Source organism: Mytilus edulis, chromosome 6 (genome assembly GCF_963676685.1).
Source record: "Mytilus edulis chromosome 6, xbMytEdul2.2, whole genome shotgun sequence".
In the NCBI taxonomy this organism is placed as follows: domain Eukaryota; kingdom Metazoa; phylum Mollusca; class Bivalvia; order Mytilida; family Mytilidae; genus Mytilus; species Mytilus edulis.
In genome coordinates, this window is record NC_092349.1 from 30,130,777 (window position 1) to 30,152,124 (window position 21,348).

Sequence of the window (21,348 nt, forward strand, 5' to 3'; positions counted from 1 at the left end):
TCGATATCACAAACTGGTCAAAACTTTTACTAAATGTTATCATCGGTATATAGACATCATGCGTAAATATAGCTCAACATGCAGACTTCTTATACGGTCAGGTATTTCACATCCAATATTTTATTGAAACATTCTTTATAAAGCATAAAAATGTCAGTATTTACCTCAGAAGCTAACAAAACCTTTAAATGGACTTATTAAGAAGGGATATAGTTACGATACTTTTGTCAGGTCATTAAAGATTGCATATTTTGGCGTAAATATTGATTCATTTTTGGGGTCTTTGCAACGGAACTAAACACATTTATCTAAAACCTAGTTGTTCGCATGACACGGGTAATGTTCTTCTCATATATGTTATGATGGTATGATACTTAACCCCTCACGGGGAGGATCGTACCTGATATTCATATGATGAAGACGCAATTTTTCAATCAGTTTAATTGAAATTTGGAGCTGGCATGTCAGTTAACTGCTAGTAGTCTGATGTTATTTATGTATTATTTTCATTTTGTTTATTTTCTTTGGTTACATCTTCTGACATTAGACTCGGACTTCTCTTGAACTGAATTTTAATGTGCGTATTGTTATGCGTTTACCTTTCTGCATTGGCTAGAGGTATTAGGGCAGAGTTGAGATCTCACAAACATGTTTAACCCCGCCGCATTTTTGCGCCTGTCCCATGTCAGGAGCCTCTGGCCTTTGTAAGTCTTGTATTATTTTAACTTTTAGTTTCTTGTGTACAATTTGGAGTTTAGTATGGCGTTCATTATCACTGAACTAGTCTAAATATTTGTTTAGGGGCCAGCTGAAGGACGCCTTCGGGTGCGGGAATTTCTCGCTGCATTGAAAACCTGTTGGTGACCTTCTGCTGTTGTTTTCTATATAGTCGGGTTGTTATCTCTTTGACACATTCCCCATTTCCATTCTCAATTTTAAATGACAGCAATTTTGGAACACAATGAATGCAAAATATTTTCTCATTAAGTTAGAGTGTCAGAATGTCATCTCTGTATTTACATTGAACAGTCACCTAAGTAAGTAGTTCCTGATGGTGTGTATACCAAAACTATTTGAGCACATCATCCAAGTTCCAACAGTGACTTGTCTGATATCAGTTCTCTTCTGGGAATAGTATACTGTTAATATATTATGTCGGTTGAATTATTTTGTTTGTAGCTAAACGTCAAGTGGCAAATATTTCTTTCATGTGGACAACGAGTATATTTTTGGGACGTCTCATATATCAATTATAAACGGCAAGACAAATCTCTCGACAAATCTGATAAAAATTGACGAGATTGTTGATAAACACCTTATGTATCATGACACTATATAGTTTCCATTTGAATATTTTGTAAAAAACAGAATCGTAAAACAATGAAAACAAGGTTAATTAGGATGAAATATCCATGCATAGAGTAGAATTCAAGAAGAGACTAAAAATTAGGAATGCTGATATCCGATGATATAAGAATACTGTTCCGATGCGATGGATAACCTTTCTATCCGTCATCCAATTAAAAAAAAAAACTAACTTTCATTTCTTTAATGAAAGCTCTATGTGATTGTATAGCCAGTGTAGCGAGCGAAAACAAATGCTATATAGACCTTCTGGGGAAAAAGAACAATGCTAATATTGTTAACAAATTTAAAGCTCAAGTCTGATATTAAAAGTTTTGAACACGGGAAACGGTCATAAGCAGACCTGTCCTCAGGTCTGGTATAAAGCAAACTTGTCCACAGGTCTGGTATAAAGCAAACTTGTCCACAGGTCTGGTATAAAGCAAACTTGTCCACAGGTCAGGTCAGGAGCAGACCTGTCCACAGGTCTGGTCTGGGGTAGACCTGTCCTCAGGACTGGTCAAAAGCAGACTTTATGTCTGGGTTAGAGCAGACCTGTCAATAGGTCTGCAGCAGTCCTTAAAACGCAGACAGTATGTCTGCTTTATCAACGACGAAGTTAACTTGCTTGTGAGCTTCAAAATTCGCATGTTAACTTAGAAAGCAGTCAACAAGTCTGCTCCAAGTCAACTTTTTTCATTGAAGTTGAATTCTTATTCTTCGTAACTGCTACTGGTACGTGACCTGACAAAAAAATATCCGAATTTAGAACATACAGCAGTGGGACCGTTTCCACGTTTTAATTTATCTTGCACTTTATTTCAATAAAAGTCTGCTCCAATTAGAAGAGAAAGCTGCGTCTGTAACAGAGTGTCCTAGAGGTAATCCATGTAGATACTGTAGTCCAAGCGTGATTTTTCTACTCTGGCTCTGAAGCGGCCGGTCATAACATGGTGGGTACTATCAGTACTTTAATGGATATACTTTCTACTTTTTAACTGTCAACTGTACCATGGTTTTGTCTAGATTTCTAATGCCGCTAGTTTTATTCTCAGAAAGAAACTATATTCAGATTTTCGAATCCCTCCTTCTGTACATTTAATTTAATAGCTTAGTTTGTTATAACAAAAGTCTGTTGATCACCCAAGTTGAAAATAATGTTTATCTCCGCTGTATTGTTCACCGACATTTCCTGAGGTACTGCTGCTTTCAGCAAAACGGTTGAAGTTTTTCGACTTGCCGATATGTACAACATCGAAGTTTTTGTTTTATCCTTATTTTCCGATTCAGATGTAGTTAAATTTTTCTTATGAAATGTATGATGTTTATATTGGCGATTACTACAGTCGTATTTAGAGCGACAATCTGATACTTTGTGCATACCATAACAGTTAATACATAATTTCTTTTCCTTAATAATGGCTATTCTTCTTTCATGTTCTGCGACATCCGTGCAGTCATTTGAAAAGTGCTCCCCCCCTCACAGAATATGCATGCTTTTATTTGAATGGATTTTATTGTAGTTTTCGTACCTTGATATTTCGATGAATTTCCTTATAAACGATTGTTGTTAAAATCACTCTTAACACTTGCTTCACAATTTGCTGTTTGATTACCTCTCGGGGGTTGATACATGTATGCATTATGTCCTGATTCCTGAATTGAAAGTTCTCTGCAAATAGCGTCTCGTAGTTGTTTATTCCCAATCATCACTTCAGTTTTCCCGTGTAAATTGTTTTTCAGAAATCTGGCGGCAATTTACCGAGAATAACTGGAATCAGTAATGAACCAAACATTTCTTGACATTGTCCATGATTCTAGACCTCTGATGTATGCATCGGACTTATCGTAAAAAGCTCTTAAACTCTCTAAACGTTCATCAGACGCATGCATATCCAAAAGTTATCTCATGCATGCTTTGATTACCTTGTGGGTTTGACCATAACGATTCTTTAAAAGTTCAAGAGCCTTGTAATAATTTGGGTTGGTCATGGTGAGGCCTGAGACTACGTATGCGGCATCTGACTACAATGAATACTTTAAATATAAGAATTTCTGTATGTCGGATAGTGTGTTGTTAAAATGAATTGACGATTCAAGTGAATCTCAGAAATATTTCCATTCTAATATATCTCTGCTAAAATTTGGTAGCGTTAACATGGGTAGGCGATGATTTTGGCTTGAGGTCGAACTTGTATGTGATAACTCCCGACTAGAATGCGTAAATGGGGTTTGACTTTGGAATAAAATCTTGGGCGTTGCTATTGAATACTGAAGATTTGGCTGCAGGTGCGACGGGTTGCAATACTTTTTTATTTTTTCTAATTTTGCTTTCTAACTCTCAATAATACTCATCTGACTCTATTATTTCATCTGTTATTCGATCTGAGTCCGCTGTATTTAAAATCTGTTCGTCAATATTGCCTTTTTCTTTTCAACTGCTTCCAGCAATGCTGAGATTTCCGCCGGGTCAAAAGGCGTATCAACGATGGCGTCCTCCAGTTTGTTTAACACTTTCATCACCGCTGCTCTGCTCCCCTCTCTCAAAGATTTCAATCTGATTTTATCCATTATCTCTGTTAGTCACGGCACAAATGTTACTTTTTTTAGGTATATACTTTGCGTTGCGTAAGACGACTATGTTTGACTCTCAAGACAAAGCAAGTTTACAGATCAATATTCATTTAAATACAAGCATATAATCATAGTCACAATATTACACAGATACGCGACGTCTCATCGTTAGTTTCGACGGCACATATAGAAATGCTTTACGTTCACGCAATCCTCGACAAGCCTAGTGATAAGTCACACTCGTTTTCAATCATAACCTGTGAAAATTGCCAGAAAATATTATAATTTACATAATTGGTTTGATTCCAGTTTGAAACAACACTTGTTGAGGTGTAAGTGATGTGGATATTTAAAATCAAATCAGAACACTTCAAGAACTACCCAAATACAAGTAGCATTGTGAAATAGGATTGGTCTGCAACCTATTTCTGAATTTACCTTCATCAGGAACGCTCAAATCCAAATATCGTAATTGCAAGGAAGTATAACTACATAACCGTTGACATCAATCACATGTTTAACCTCATTGTTACTTCTACAAGCCATTATGTTTACTAACTTTTTTGTCAGAAAAGTATACACTATAACATATTTGACAGGTATCAATCCATGCAATAAATAGTAGAATAAAAAAATACTTTACTCCGAGTAAAATTCAATCGGAAAGACCCTAATCACATGGCAAAATCAAATGACAAAACACATCAAAAAATAATGGACAACAACTGTCACATTCCTGATTTGGTACAGGCATTTCTAAATGTAGAAAATGGTGGATTGAACCTGGTTTTATAGCGCTAACCTCTCACTTTGATGACAGTCGCATCAAATTCTGATATTTTTACAACGATGCGTGCACAAAACAGACATACTCGGTAAAATAGTCAAAATATGTTTACAGCAGTCATCACTGTGTAACAACCTCAAAACAAACAAACATATACAAAAGAAAAAACACGAAAAGACATACATTTAAACATGCAACAGATTCTAATGACCGACACTGGTATTTCAAACATTAATACGATAGAAATATAATCTTGTTTCAAATTACAATAAATATGATTGTTGTTTGAGTGGTCATAAGTATGATCATTTCATAATCTAACTAGACCTAATAATAATTAATAAGTTGTAATGGTCCACATCTTTGTAACATAAACGTACACAATTGTTATTCCAACCCTTTCATTAACTAAGCTTTAAACAAAGCAATATATTGGATTAGGCAATCATGCTTTTCAAATGTTTACAAAAAACTAAATTAATTATAATTTACCATGATACTCTGATTAATGTCATGTACAATAATAATAAGGGTAAAAGGAAGCAGAGAACATAATGTTACGGAATGAAAATGACACTTTTGAATAAAATATAAATTTATGCTAATCTTTTAGCTAGCATAGAGATATATTCAATAGGTCTAGAAACTATAGTAAATTTTAATAAAATTGATGTGACGTCAAAACCTGAATTCCGAATACGATATAACTGATTGTTTATGCTTTATAACAAATTCGAATGATAAGATTTCTCTCATTTGAGTAAAACTTACCCTATTCAGCTGCCTATTTGCCATCTTCTATCTGTAAAATAAACATACACATTTATAACATGTGTTAAATGTTTTTAGAAAACCGTTTCAATGTCAACAACAAGCCGATTAGTGTTTGTCAATTGAGCGCCCGTAAACAAATACAGTTTAATAAAAGTATACAAATAATTGTGGTGGTTTTATCATTTTAATTTACAATGATGTAAAAAATGTATTGCTATATATGAAAAGGATACAATGCAAACAGTGTATTCCCGAAGATAATGAGTGAGTGAACTCATTCAGTACCGTTGTACTACTCAAGAAAGATCTGGCGGGTCACTCATGACTTATTTATTAAGTTTGCAGTTCTATTCTTAGTAATACTGTATATAAATTTTATGATAATAACATTGACTATTGAAACTTCATTTGACATCAACTAATCAGAAGTCGTGAATTTCATCCTCCACAATGTCATTGTAACGTAATTTACAAAATATGTTGTTTAAAGGTATTCAATTGTGTCTTCCCTTTTCTATATCAAATTCATGATCACCGACTCTAAATTTGGGTAATTCATTCATTTCATTTACAAAATTTTTTATTAGAAAATAATGTTCAGGATCAATATTATTTTAAACACTCTATAAAATGTATATGCTCTTAATTTATTTCCTTCCTTTCTAAGAAGAAGAATAATAGAAATTTTCAACTCTCCTGAGGGTTATTTCCACGAGGGTTTTCTGCCCCAAAAAAAGAAATCGTTAATGTGTTATAATACCCAAAAAAATAGTAACCTCATCTGTTTGAATCACCGTAGTGAACTCTGTGTCGAGGTTATTCACCAGCTCTGTCGCTTGTGACAAAAATAACATAATCGATTCACACCACGTGATATCTTATTAGACAATACATTATTCAATTTACATTGACGAATCCACAGTATATGACGTAATTAATGATACTTCATGCGACACAAGGGATGTCTTCTTACTTGTTGATCAACACAAAAATGGAACGTGTACCAGCAGTTGCATTGTATAGAAAGTGTGAATAAAATATTCATCGAAAAGTTATATAGCGAAGGAAACTTGATTTTTATGGTTTTGGTTGTATAATCATCTGTTATTATCTTTTGAAGTCAAAATAATTCAAAAAAATGTCTTTCCATTACATCACTGTCATAAAAAATTGTTTGGACGAGTATTGGGAAATACTTGAATAAAGTTCGAGATTTCATGAAAGTTACGTAGCACGTCCTGATTTTAATGTCCTGCGGCGTTTGTCATTGATGGAATATGTTCGTTATTGTTTTGTGAATGTTCTTCAATGTGATTGTGCTGTATTTATTTCATGTAACTTTGTTATTTTAGCGATAACATTGTCATAAAGCGGAATGTTTTAGTATGCCATTAAACAAGGTTCAACCCACCTTTTTTGTTTGTTACCGAATTTTACCGAATTGTAACATTGACAACCAATAAAACAGTGCACATGTAAAGCGTGACAGAAAAGTGAATTGAAAGAGCCATGACATTTGTTTTTATCTGTTCAATGCGTTCCCATTTGTTAATTAAACTTGTCTATCATTGCTAAAGGATCATATTTAGGCTAATGAACTATTCATTTCATTGTTGATTTTATCTGAAATTTTGTTCCAATTTTGTGTTCAACGGCAATAAAATTGGGGTGGATTAAGTGTGTGTAATTTTTTAAAGTTTTTTTATTAAGATGTTTCTTTTATTAATCTCCGGTGTTCACCACAAGAAATATTATTAACTGTAAAATCAAAAGTAGCATGAAATGAAGTTAAAATGAATATGAGTTCCCTGCATAATGTTCTAGACACCGTTTTGTTAAGGATCAAGTTATTTCTAAATAAACACTGGATAGAAGTTGTATAACGCTATCTAAACAGAATATTTGCATTAAATTGAAAAAAAGATTCATTTTGATATGTTTTTAATGAGTTAATTATTTGGAATATATATGATATTGTCCTTCACTTAGTTACAGTCATAAACTAGAAAAAAAGTAATTTTTTAAAGTCTACAATACCTTCAAATTTTCTGTAAAAAAAAATGGACCATTTGTCGAAAAACCCGGACGATTTCACAGGTGCTCTAGAAAAAACCCGGACAATAACAAACACTGATTTTCTTACTAAATACAAGGAAATTGAGCTTCTATGTTGATCAAAACATATACAGTATTCAATATAAGATGGGTAGTAATGTTAAAAACTGTTATAATTACGTACTATTCGTTAATTGGACTTATCGCATGTTTTATCACTCGAAAAAAATGGACCAAATCACTCGAAAAAACCACGATAATAGCAGGACACTATACCTACCGTGAAACGGATTTATACCATGATTAATGATACATGTGATGATTTTCATTTTAATATGTAATTTTCCAGTTTTTCAGTTTTATAACCTTACATTGATTTTTAAACTAAATGAAATGATAAAAAAAGAAAGTAAAATTGCATGCATAAATTTGAAGGCAAGAAGATGTGCGTACAATGCCCAAAAGAGAGTTTGTGTGGTTTTATTTTCTTTCTCGTACAATTTTTACAAGTATGTACACGTTTAAAGAAGTGCCCATCTTTTTGGCTAGATACAAACAAAAGGTGGAAAATGGCTTTTTGAAATGCCGCTCTGTTATCTCTGAGGTTCAAGTTGAAGAAATGGTTTGAACTTCCTGAAAACAAGACGTTTACTCTATACTTTCATATAATTATAATTAGATTGGGAAACTATCCACAAAAGATCAAAATGACACAGACATTAACAACTAAAGGTCACCGTACGGCCTTCAACAATGAGCAAAGCCCATACCGAATAGTGAGCTATAAAAGCCACCGATAAGATAATGTAAAACAATTCAAACGAGAAAACTAACGGCCTTATTTATGTAAAAAAAAGAACAAAAAACATATATGTAACACATAAACAAACGACAACCACTGAATTACAGGCTCCTGGCTTAGGACAGGCACACACATACATAATGTGGTGGGGTTAAACATGTTAGCGGGATCCCAACCCTCCCCCAGACCTGGGACAGTGGTATAACAGTACAACATAGGAACGAACTGTTGAAAAAGGCTTAACTCATCATGTGGACAAACATACAAGTGGACGTGGCTTGATCCTAACTACGGATATATATAACCCTCATCCAATGAGTAGTCATAAAGTATCTACAACTTAACGCATAAAAAGGAGGAAAACTATACCAGAGGAACATTTAAATTCATAGGTTGAAAATAAACTTTCTGACTAAAAAGAAAAAGACAGAAAACTTAAGACTGAGCAATACGAATCTCAAACACTGGTGGTAATCTTAAATGCTTGATGGGAAGTGTTAGGATCGAGAAATGTCTGGTATCTGATAAATGAATGTTCCCTTATCAATGAACAAAAACTACTTAAAGTAATGTCGGAGTGAATAATTACACTAACGGTAAAACAGAGATTTTGTGTCTTCGAGAATGAGTTCATTTGAAATCATTTGTACCGGTGTTAAAGGGCATACGATACAGTTTCAAGAGCGTCACCTTTTAGTACGACGTTAACGGTTCAAATTATTCCCAAACGTCACTTTCGACGGAAATTTTATGTATCAAATTTAAATCCTAGGCCATACGCTAACGCCTATACAATAAGTGTGTTGCTTACATTATGTTAGACGTTATTCTTTAAACAAAAACAAAAACTCGGATTTAAGCGTAAATTTTGAAATTGTGTCCGCACTTCCTTTCCCAATTTTATTGTCATAATGCCGAAAATATATATGCAAGTAAATAAAAAGACATGTTTTAAACGTTAAAATTGATTTAGTGCATTAGAACTGAATTTTAACAGTCAATTACCTAAATCATTTAGTCACAGGTCTAAAGTGTCCGGTTTTCTAAATATTGTTTTTTTTTTTATCTTTTAGTTTCACTGTATTTTATATTTTTTTTTAAAAACACATGTCACTAGAATACATAGTTTAGTTAGTTTGTTACTTAGGGTCACTAGTACTGGTCACTTTAGTTGTACTTGGATATAACCAAAGCTGATAATTCAAGAACATTTCCATATTGCAGTTCAAGGGGCCCACCAAAAAATATGAAAAATCAATTAAAACCGAAAACCACCTCTGATGCACATTTTAACATTAGACATCTTATCTTACAAACTTTTGTAAGGTGACTATGGTATAAAATTCGAAATTCGTAGTTTCCATCTGATTTTGGTTAAAAATCCATGAACTTACCTTTCTTCCTCTACTGTTGAACTCTTTAAATAGTATAGGTTTTACAATTACTCTTTCCCCTAAATACTAACTCTTTATGTTGCAATATTCCCAAGGTGTAAGAAATAGTTCTATGGAATTACGAGACATATTTTCAAAGTCATTATACAATTGTTTGAATCATACGATATCTATCACCATGTACAATACAGTTTCTTTCGAAAAACGTGAATTTAAAATGTTTTCTCCTTGTCAAAAAAGGCAATTGTAGTGTTCCGCTGTTCAATAGTGATCAATCGATTGACTGAAACAAATCTGAGGGAAACACATCAAATGTAAGAGGAAAACAGTGGAACAATGGAAACATTGAATTGTTACAAAAACAAACGTAAAAATACGTAAAAACGGACTATTTGATAACAGCTGTCATAGGTGCAGGACATAAAAAAAATAATGGCGGGTTAAACCTAGTGTTATTGCTAGACAAACCTCAACGCCACAAAAATTTCCGTCACAGAAAAATGTCTAAAATAAAATATAAAATCTGATCCTTCCAATGCCTCCAGAGGTTAAAATGACATTTTTTAAATTGTAGTAGTCTATAGTCAGTCAGGGGCATTACTTAAACAAGTAATTTTTTTTAGTTACCTATATAGGTAATTTTTGTTTTTAAAAATTATAAAATTACTCAATAGAGTTATTTTAAATTTCAATAGAAACATGGACTAAATGTAGTTTTCATGAATTTTTACAGCATTTTATATCATAAAATGAAGAATTTTTTAGATTTAAGAGGAGTATAGAGATAAAGGGTTACTTTAAAAATAATGACAAAAATATTACTTGAATAAGTTATTTTATACATCTTTGAAAGAATTAGTAATAACACTTATTTAAAGAACATATTATGTAATTTTTTTTGGGTTACAAATTATAAATAACTTCAAGTCTTAATTAATTCACAAGTTTCTATCTGTTTATATCTGTCTACCTTCAAGATGTTTAAGGACAATGATATTTTAATAGTCCCAAGTGACCAATCTTTGACCCAAAAGCGTCGATATGAAAGATCAGTGCGTCGGAAAGGCAATTAGTGTTTCAGAAAGATTAGATTTTTTATTTCATGGGAAAAATAACCAGATGACCGTGAAAATTTGTTAAAGCTAGTAAAATCTGTGTTGTTGGACACCTATAAAAATAATATTTAGAAAAGTTACTTATGTAAGTTATATTTAAAATAGCCTCGTTTTCAACATTACAGTACTACCTGTGACATTATCTTATTCATGGTGGCCATAAAAATTATGTCCATCATTATACCCCCTGTCGCTTAATTAATACACAAGGTATTATCAAAAACTAGTCAAGGATAAAGTGAAATTTTGACTGCATTGAAGTGTTAGAATTATATAACTTACAGGTCATGTGTCTAAGGTAAAATATACATGTATGTGTTTGTGAAATTTAATTACTGTGATTATGACAAGAAAATTCAAAAATAAAATGAAATAATATAACTAGTTGAATAAATAGCTGATTTTTTTTTTAATTTGACTCATGACTATTTGTTTTGACATTATACATTTTTAATCAAATTAAGTTATTTTTTACATGTACTTTATGGTGTAAGAGAAAAATAAATGAATATCATCTTCTAATATAATGCAAACTTTCCCAATTCCTGCCTTTTTCTATTGAAAAGTTGTTTCTCAGATTATTTTTTTTTAAATCAAAATGATTTATACTTAAATAATAGTAGATAGACTTATCTGCATTCAATACTGTTTTACAAATGTTAAAGATTGTCTTTAGAACTTATTCTAAATAAAATTTAGGCAATTCAAAATATTCTTTAATTCAACAAAATTTGATAATATTTGTATTGTCATATAAACACATGGTATTTACATCTGTAGTTTGTGACAAAAAATCAAACAAACCACAATGAACAAAAAAACAGTTATAATGCAAAGAATTAACAATTCTATAAGAAATTAAAACACATGGATTTTTTTTAGGTTCTGCCCTCTGTTCTAATAATGACTATTTTATAAGGGAGCCAATATTTTCAACATATTCATGTAATAAAGGTTTAGCGTTTTTTTTTCACTTTTGTTCTTTGGTAAGAGACAATATTATGAGAAGGTAAACAATTTTCAAATAGATTATCTCAAGTTGTTTTGTTAATTTTACAATTAAGGAAGGAGTGGTCTTCATTGTCCAGCAAGTGGCACATTTACGTATTCTATCTTTTCTAGGAATGTTTTATTGTCCACTATTTTCTATTTCTAAATTACGACCACTAACTCTCTTTGTGACACATTTGAGTATACAGTTTGTATCAAAGTTTTTATTCTTAAATCTATTTCAATGGTGGATCAAGAAATTTTCATAAGTGGGGGCCCACTGACTGACCTAAGAGGGGGCCCGCTCGAGTCACGCTTCAGTGTTTCCCTATATAAGCAACCAATTTTTTTCCCAAAAAGCCCCCCCCCCCCCTAAATCCGCCTCTGTATTTTCAAAAATGTTCTTATATTTTTCTTTAAATTGATTTTTCATCAATGGTTTTAAAGTCTTAATTCATTCAAGTCCCTGAAAATGTTAACTTTATCAAAAAGACCTGGGTTGAGGGAAATATTTGCAAATACATACCAAGAATCATACCAATCCAGCACTTCCAACAATATAAATGTACACAGACAAAAATGATTTAATTTATAGACCATAAAAGTGTAACCATCTATATAAGTGTATTTTGTCAAATTTTGGCTTTTAACTGACAGATATTAGCCAAACTATAGATGTTCACATTTGTTTCAAAAAGGCAAAGCAAGATAGTTTTTTCTTTAAAGTTTTTTTCGAAAATAAGTCTCTTCAACATGTTCATTATGTTAACTCCTGATTTCAGATTTTAAAAAAAAAAGAGTCACAAAAATAGTTTTTTTCCTATTAAAACCGTATTATTATGGCACCCTCAACGGAGTTGGGGTGACATATTGTTATTGGTCGTTTCTTTTTGTCTTATTATGGCACCTTCAACGGAGTTGGGGTGACATATTGTTATTCTACGTTTCTTTTTTTATGTCACCCTGACGGAGGTCGGGTGACATATTGTTATTGTACGATTCTTTTTTTTTTCTTTATTATTCCACACTTTTTTGTCCAGACTATTTCTCGGAATTGCATGGACCAATGATGATGGAAGTGTACCATAATGTTAACCCCCATGTGCAGATGTGCAATCGGGGGTTGGCATTTCCAAGATGGCTGTCGTTGTCATGGAAACAGAAATAATGTGAAAAATCGGAAAGTGTTCCAAAATGAATAAAACTTTGTGGAAATGTTACTTGGCATGCAAAGACTTGAAATCCATCTTTGGAATTTCCAAAATGGCGGCCGTTGCCATAGAAACAGTACAAACATCCAAATTTTCAAAATGCTTTAAATTTTTGGAAAATTCGCAAAATGATGTATTGTAAAGTGAATTAAGTTAATTCAATGTTAAAAGTTTCGAAATGGCTGCCACTTAGTGGCAATTGGCGGACCAAGGTGACATCCGCTATTGCTTGCAATGGCAATTCTAGTTTATTATTATTTTTCTTCCACTATTTTTGTCCGGAGCAGTTCTCAGAATATAATGGACCAAAGTCGATGGAACTATGGTATAATGTTGACCACCATGCGAAGTTGTCCCTCTGACTTTGGAATGGTCAAGATGGCCACCGTTACCATGGAAACAGCAAAAATGCGAAAAAAATCAAAGTGTTCCAAAGTGAAAGAAACATCACAGGAATGGTAACTGGTATGTGCTGATTTACAGTTTGAATTCGGAATTTTCAAAATGGCTGCCGTTACCATGGAAACTGCAAAAATGTCAAAAATTTCAAAAAGCTCCAAAATTTATGAAACTGAAAAAAATGTTAATTTGCAAGTGTAGATGCACTCTTTGACTGAGGAATTTTCAAAATGGCTGCTGTTACCCTGGCAGTGGGGGAAGGGTGCCATCCGTTATTGCTAGCAATTACAAATCTAGTTATTTTTATATTTATTCTTCCACACTTTTTTGTCCATACTATTTCTCAGAATTGGCTTGAACAATATTGATGGAACTATACCATAATGTAGACCACCACATTAGATAGTGCAGTGGGGTATGGTACCATCAAGATGGCTGCCGTTGCCATAGAAACGAAAGAAATGTGAAAAAAATCCAGTTTTTTGTTTTCTCGAACTGTTTGGATAGACTTGAACTCAGAAACATTATATTTTAATACAATGTAGGTGCTCACTATATACTGGTTTTGGTATGAGTTTGACACTCATTGGAACTACTATGTTGCCATGGAAACTACACCAAAAATTTCAAAAATATCAAAATGCCCGAAACTTAATGATACTTTACAGTAACGATGAGCAACATTGGAAGATGTGGAGTTTGGCGTTGGAATTTCCAAAATATATGTTGTTACCATGGAAACAATGCAAAAAGGTCAAAACTTTGAATTTTCACAGAACATTCCTGAACATCAATGTTAAATTTATTCTAGAGACATTAAATGGTATATATGATTATGGAGGGAAAAAATTGCAGCGGGGGTTTGACTTTGGAATATTCAAAATGGCCGCCGTTACCATGGGAACAGCAAAATTATGAAAAACTTCAAAATGCTTTAAATTTAATGAAACTTATAACAAATTTTGCCTAGATTATGTAGACTTAACCTTTGAGTTTCGAATTTTCAAAATGGCCGCCGTTGCCATGGAAACAGTAAAAATTTTCTAAATGGCTGCCGCTGGCCTGGCAATGGGGAAAGGGTGCCATCCGCTATTGCTTGCAATGGCAAATCTAGTGATATTTGTAGTTTTCCTGAATAATAAAAGATGTTATAAAAATTTATTATAAGAGGATTGATATTGTCTGATTATTTTATTTTGTTAAGAAAAAGGTTTGCTAAAAATTACTTCCTTCATGGTTTCCTTAAACATATCATTTGCTTGAATATTAGTTATTATTAATGATAATTTATTAAATAATGCAAATAAACAATTGAATACAATGAACATCATGATTATTAATTTTTTTTTACTTAGAAAAAAAAATAAAGTCTGTTGTCTTTCAAATGCTAGTCAATAACTTTATCTTTGACATTTTTATCTTTTTGCTTCTGCAATATTCTTTTACTAAGAAGATATTAAAAGAATAAGAAACAAAATCACACAAAAATGAATAAAAACTAATAAAAAAATAATTGAATAAATTCAAAAGACAGAAAAATCAAAAATAATATTAATTAACATAGAATAAAACAATATCTTATTCTACATTTTCAAAAAAGGTGAAATGTCAATTTTGAAAGAAACCTAAGTTACCTGTACAGGTAAATTTTAAAGAAACATTCAAGTTGAAAACTTCAACCCTGATTGATTACAACAGGTAACATTATTAGATAAAACATCAACCTATGTTTTATGACCCCAATAAATGGCCAACATCTCAAGATTGAATACACCAATAAATGGCCACCATTGGGTGTTGACCATGCAAGAGGGTGGACATAATTAAGAAAATGTCACAGGCTGTACTGTACTTGTATAGGTAATTTTAAATGTTACTTGTTTAAGTAATGCCCCTGAATGATAGTTGCCGCGTTATTTTTTGTATTATTAAGGTTCAAACTCTATTCTGTGCTATACGATTATTTTACGAACTTGAATACATGCTCCTTGTTTTTCTCTAATTAAGAATTTTGATCGCAAAATATTCAAGAATTGTGTCTTCCGTAAAGTGTCCATCATAATAATCCAGATTAAGAAGTGAAAAAAAGGGTAGATGTCCTGGGGTATTACCAAATGTTTAACAGTATATTTTTTTTACAAATTTCCAATAAAATCAATGGACATAAGATGTAAGTAAAAATGCATGTCTACATATTGGTTGTTGTCGCTTTGACACATTCCACATTTCCTTTCTCAATTATATATGTCTACTTTTGACAAGACCAAACCCATCTCGTCCTGTAAAGTGTGAAATTTCTTCAAATAATTGTCTTTAATTCACAGTCTTTTCGTATGACATGTTTGATACACTTGTTTTATTTGTTTAATACCTAAAAGAAATGTAAGTTAATTATGGTGAAATTCAAATTTGAAAATTTGTTAAATTAAAAAATGAAAACAACACGTTTACTAATTTATTGCGTCGGAAGTGCTTTTCTGGATTTACCTTCATCATGAAGGCTCAAAGCCAAACATTTGAAATCCGAAGATGTATAAGTACCGAATGTATAGTGATATTTGAAATATGATTTAAACTCTATTCTTTACATCAAGAATTTTTCATCGATTGTACATGTACATGGAAAATAAAACACTAATGTCCACATTAAGAAGAAGTTTACTTTTTCTTACTTGCTTGCTTCCAGGAAGCAATTCGCCGACATATTTTCCGTATGCAAAGAGATATTAGCGTGACCCTTCTCGTAAAAATCCGGTGATCGAAATACACAATGATCTGTAATTGCAATAAAGTATTATCTGATTGCACATGTTATACACGTGCTCAATATCCATTCCTCTCTGTTGATTGTTTACTATTAGGTGACCAGCTGTAAACTACGGCTTCAAAACACGACATTTAGGTAGCAACCATATTTTCACATCATAACAAACAGAGAGAAAAAAAGAAAATAAGATAATTTGCATAAAAAAATAAAACCATGCACAGAGGGCTAAGTTTATGATATATATATGCATTGGTTTAAGAATTGGATAAACATTATTTTTCACCAGGTCACTCGTTTCATATGACTTTAATGCAGGTGATTTTAGTTGAATTTGAGAGAGAATATTATTGAAATGCCTCAATTCACTCTTAAATTCATGAAAATATGATTTGGTCAATAATAAGTAAAATCACAGAAATTTAAAATGCGTGCATCTGCGGATTGACAAGAACGCGTAACTTTGCTGCATTGAAGGACGCGTCATTGTCTAAAATTTTTGAGTAAAATGTCCTTTCCAGAATCTTTAAACATATGTGGCTTTGATATCAAAAGGAAATGTTCCAATTCCCGATAAAACTGCATACCGAATAATATTTATTTCTCATATTAAGTGGTTACTCTTACAGTGAGATTATCACAAACTTTATCATGTATATAATCAATGAAATGTTTCAAATACAGTAGACCATGAAATAGGGGCAGGGTCAAACAATCTCCATCGAAATGATATTCACAAATTACAGTAGTCGAAAACTTTAACAAAATGTTGACGCCACCGCGGATGCAACCATCGATAGAAACATAATGCATATCTTTCGCTTTTTGATTTCGTCAATGCAATTACAAAAACTATGGGATGTTTCATTGTTATAAAAACTATGTTCAACATTACCAGAAAGATTTGGAATCTTAGTTCCTTCGAAATTTCTTAATTCATAATATGATCTAAACCAGACAGAAACTATACCTCAATGTGTATTGATGATTTCCTAACCCATCCTGAAAACTTTGATGTTTAATTTGCTATGCGTTGTTTAATTCCATTGTCATTGTTAATTAATATATATTAACTGGGAAAAGTTTAGACGTTTAGAAAAAAAAAACTTCCTGATATCAACCTTGTAGAGGGCAAGGAAACGGGTGATCATTTTGAATTCATGATATCTAATTCCATTATTTTTCTATCCAAAGAAATGTTTTACCTTTATTATCAATACTTTATTTTCAGCACCTTATTATTCACTATTTGTTGGTCTATTTTTATATCTATATTTGTTTACTATTCTTTTCTAGGTAACCCCGATAGAGACCCTCACAAAAGTGTGTTAAGTGGTCAATTCCTGTACTATACAATGCGTGGTTAAATGAAACATTTTATGGATTTGAAATTAATTTGTTAGTTGTCTAAGTGTTTGATAATAATTTAGAATGTTATAAATATTAAAACAAATTAGTTTGTTTAATTTTCGTCTTTGTACCAATTCTTAAACGAAAACTCAAGCATAACAGTAAATGCAATAATTTTATTTGTTGGGTATCTTTCAAAGCTTTAAGGATTTTGCAAATATCAAATGCATTGTCTAGTGCATATAAATCAGTGTTCCAGCTAGCATGAAATGGAGGGGCGCCGCGCCCCGCCCCCGAAATTTTGCGCCCCTCTGCCTTTTTTAAGCGCCCCTGCGCCCCTCTGTGCTCTTTTGAAAAAAAAGTTTAAAAAACGATCTTTTTTCCTCATATCGTTGCCATTTTGTTGAGGTCTTTATACACACACTTCATTAAGACAACAGATTAAAATTGTTGACACTTGTTACCTGTATATAATCACCTATTTGATTAGAGTCAATTACTTAATCATGTGAAATTTACGACCCTGTCTAATCCCTTTGCCCTGAAGCACCATACATCGAAGTTAAATGAATTGATTATTTTAACACCCGACGATGCAAAATAGAATTTATAAAATAAATGTGAACGGCAGAACGGTGTTCATTTCTATTGTATTTCTTATTTATAAAATAACGTTCATTTAAAAAGAATCATTCCAATAGGTCAACACGCAAAATGCCGACGAAAAACAGAAAAATTGACCAACTCGGAAATGACAAGAAGAAAATATCAAAGACTTGCCAGTCTATTTCATCTTTTTTCAAGAATAATGACCATCAAAGGTAAAAAAATAATTTAATTCTTGACCTTTATGAAAAATCGAGAAGAAGAAACGTAAAGAAATAAATATCGCAATTGTTCTTCTATTGTAAATTCCGCCGATTACGGAGCACTCGAAAGTCCGATTTTTATATCATTTTTTCTTAAATTGAAATCCGTTTTGACTAACTTTAATATTGATATTATTAAATACGCTCAACATGAAGTAAACGGAGATGCTTGTTGAATTGATAATAAACTTACAAAATTGAATCAATTTATTATTGTGGCAATTACGGAGCTCTCGAAAGTCCGATTTTTGTATCAATTTTCTTATTGAAATCACAGGCACTTGTTTCTAACCATTGAAGACCCCCTATCAACGTATATTTCTGTAAATATACGTTGATAGGGGGTCTTCCAATGAACAAGTGCCTGTGATTGAAATCCGTTTTGACAAACTTATTGATTTTATTAGATACGCTCAACATGAAATATACGGAGATGCTTGTTGAATTGAACAGACAACAGTGAAACAATGTATGGTTATACACAGATAGAAGCTCTGGCAAATACATTTGACATGGACCCTGAAACTCTCCTTATTCAATAACAGGACTTTATAGCTCTTGTGTAATCAGCAGAACTTACAGATCGTTCCTTATCTAGTCTGCAAGAGCTATTTCATTCACCTTGTCATTAGGATAAAAACCTATTATCTATGTACCCTCTTGTTGCAAAACCATTCAGTGTTGCAATATGACATGTACAATGTACAACTACTCAGTACAGCAGAGGTGGAGAAAATATTCTCTCAGGTCAAATTGATAAAGACAAGTCACAGGCAGCTAGGGCAAACTTGAAAACACAGACATTAACAAAAATATTAACGGTAAAATTAAACTGTGATGAAACTAAATTTGAAAAAAATCTTGATCAATGTGTGACAACCTTCTTCAAAAAGAAAAACAGAAGATTTGTCATTGTTGTTTATTTATTTGCATTTGAACTCTTCTTTGAAAAAATCTATAGTTCTGAAAGAGAAATGAATATAGTAATGTCTATTATTGCTAACTAATCATTTACTAATATACTGTGTATTCATTTCAGGTACTGTATCAGTCATCCTTATTATTAAAGCTATAAACCTAGGAAGATGTTGACTCTCATTTATGACTGATACAGTACAGCATATTTTCATCTGTCAATGTTTCAGTTTTAAGATATTCATTTACCATCAAGGACACCATACGTTTAATCTTGTTCGCTTCCAGATGACTTTAACAGAACATTCCTGAAGATCTATTTTCTAATAGACTTGACTTTAATTGTTTAAGTTTTTTTTTTTCCTATAAAAAAAAAACTTGTCCCCGGGGGAGGAGATAACTAATCATTTACTAATATACTGTGTATTCATTTCAGGTACTGTATCAGTCATCCTTATTATTAAAGCTATAAACCTAGGAAGATGTTGACTCTCATTTAATTGCTATCATCAGTTTGCTAAAAATATGTCTTTATGTGGTAACATAAAGTATTTGATTTTTTTCAGTGAGAACTCGCTGAGGTGCCCTTTTTAAAAACGCGCCCCTCTATTTTCAAATCCTAGCTGGAACACTGTAAATAGTATAAAAGATTTAAAATAAATGATTTGTTTGATTTTCATCGCTGTTCATTTCAGAATATATCTCATTTCGCAATTGGCATATCTTTCTGTTAAAACCAAATACAATAAACTATTGAAAATTTCATAACGACTTTCTGAGATGTAACTTTAATTCTACCTTTAAAACATACAACAATATGGAGACGTGGTATGATTGGTAATGAGACAACTATCCACCAAAGTTCAAATGAAGTGGATGCAAACAGTTATAGGAAACCGTACGGCCTCTAACGATGAGAAAAAACCCATTCCGTATTGTTGGATATAAAAGGCCCCTACATGAAAATGCTTCAATGACTTCCTGGTAAGCAGGAAACATCTATCATTGAAATCAAGATACGAAATTCATGCAAAACACTTATTGCAACGCATATGTTGGCTGGATATCCGTCAAACGTATAGGGAATTTGCGAAATAAAATCTTTTACATACAAATGTCGAGAATTCTGACAGTATGTATATGTGGTTGTTTGATTCTTGTCTAAAAGCAGTCAGATTAGTTTAGGAAACTTTTAGCATAAAAGTCTAAAGTTTTTGTTATTTCGTTTGATCTTCTTGTCCAGATATGTATGATTTCTAAATACTTTTCCAATATTTAATACCTTCGGAAAGCTTATAGTAAATTTACCAAACATTATGAAGTTGGATACCAAATTTCCCCGACACTAGATCACATCCAATATATTAGTAGTTACTATTCGCATTTCAAGAAATATTAAAAAGAACTAATCAAAGATACAAACTGTACGCATGTTTTTAAAATAAGACCATCAGTGGTGCTGAGGAAACATAGTTGGAAAGCCAAATAAATTTGAGGAGCATTGGAAAAAAATATCCGAAAATTCTGTACCAAATATGACTCTTCACATTTACACCACAAGATGGAATCATTAAATGATAGTATATATGTAGGACTCTAAAGTGCGATGGGGACGCTAAAGTACGATGGTCACGCTAAAGTGCGATGGTCTACGCTAAAGTCCGATGCCTCCATACGCTAAAGTGCGATGGTCCGCGAAAGTATAGACGTACAAACCAAAAATGAACATGCAGGAAGATGAAATGAATAATGGCAGCGAACAGATGCATACTAGTATTAATGTTTACGTTAAAGTATTGTCGATTTTATTGAAGAGTATACACGTTGGTTAAATAAAGGTACACGTTTTCAAGCGAAAATCATAAATTGTCCATTTAAACATCAGTGTGTACATTGTTGTAAAATATAACATGTATAAATACTTGCTACGAAAAAGGGGAAAGCTCGAACAACAACCCCTTTCTCTCGCATTTAAATTAAAGCTTGTACAATAAATTTTATTTAT

General features: G+C 32.3%; 1 protein-coding gene across 1 annotated transcript in view; it reads right to left on the reverse strand.

Annotated features, from left to right (window-relative positions):
• LOC139527475 (putative ankyrin repeat protein RBE_0317) overlaps window positions 1-17,333 on the reverse strand; it is a 129,448-nt gene extending 112,115 nt beyond the window's left edge. Inside the window, exons 1-2 of the mRNA XM_071322954.1 lie at window positions 17,180-17,333; window positions 5,477-5,507 (exon numbers count right to left, since the gene is read on the reverse strand). Coding sequence (XP_071179055.1) covers window positions 5,477-5,500 — 24 coding nt within the window. The 5' untranslated portion in view covers window positions 5,501-5,507; window positions 17,180-17,333. The remainder of the gene's footprint in view (window positions 1-5,476; window positions 5,508-17,179) is intronic.
• Between the last annotated feature and the right edge of the window lie 4,015 nt (window positions 17,334-21,348).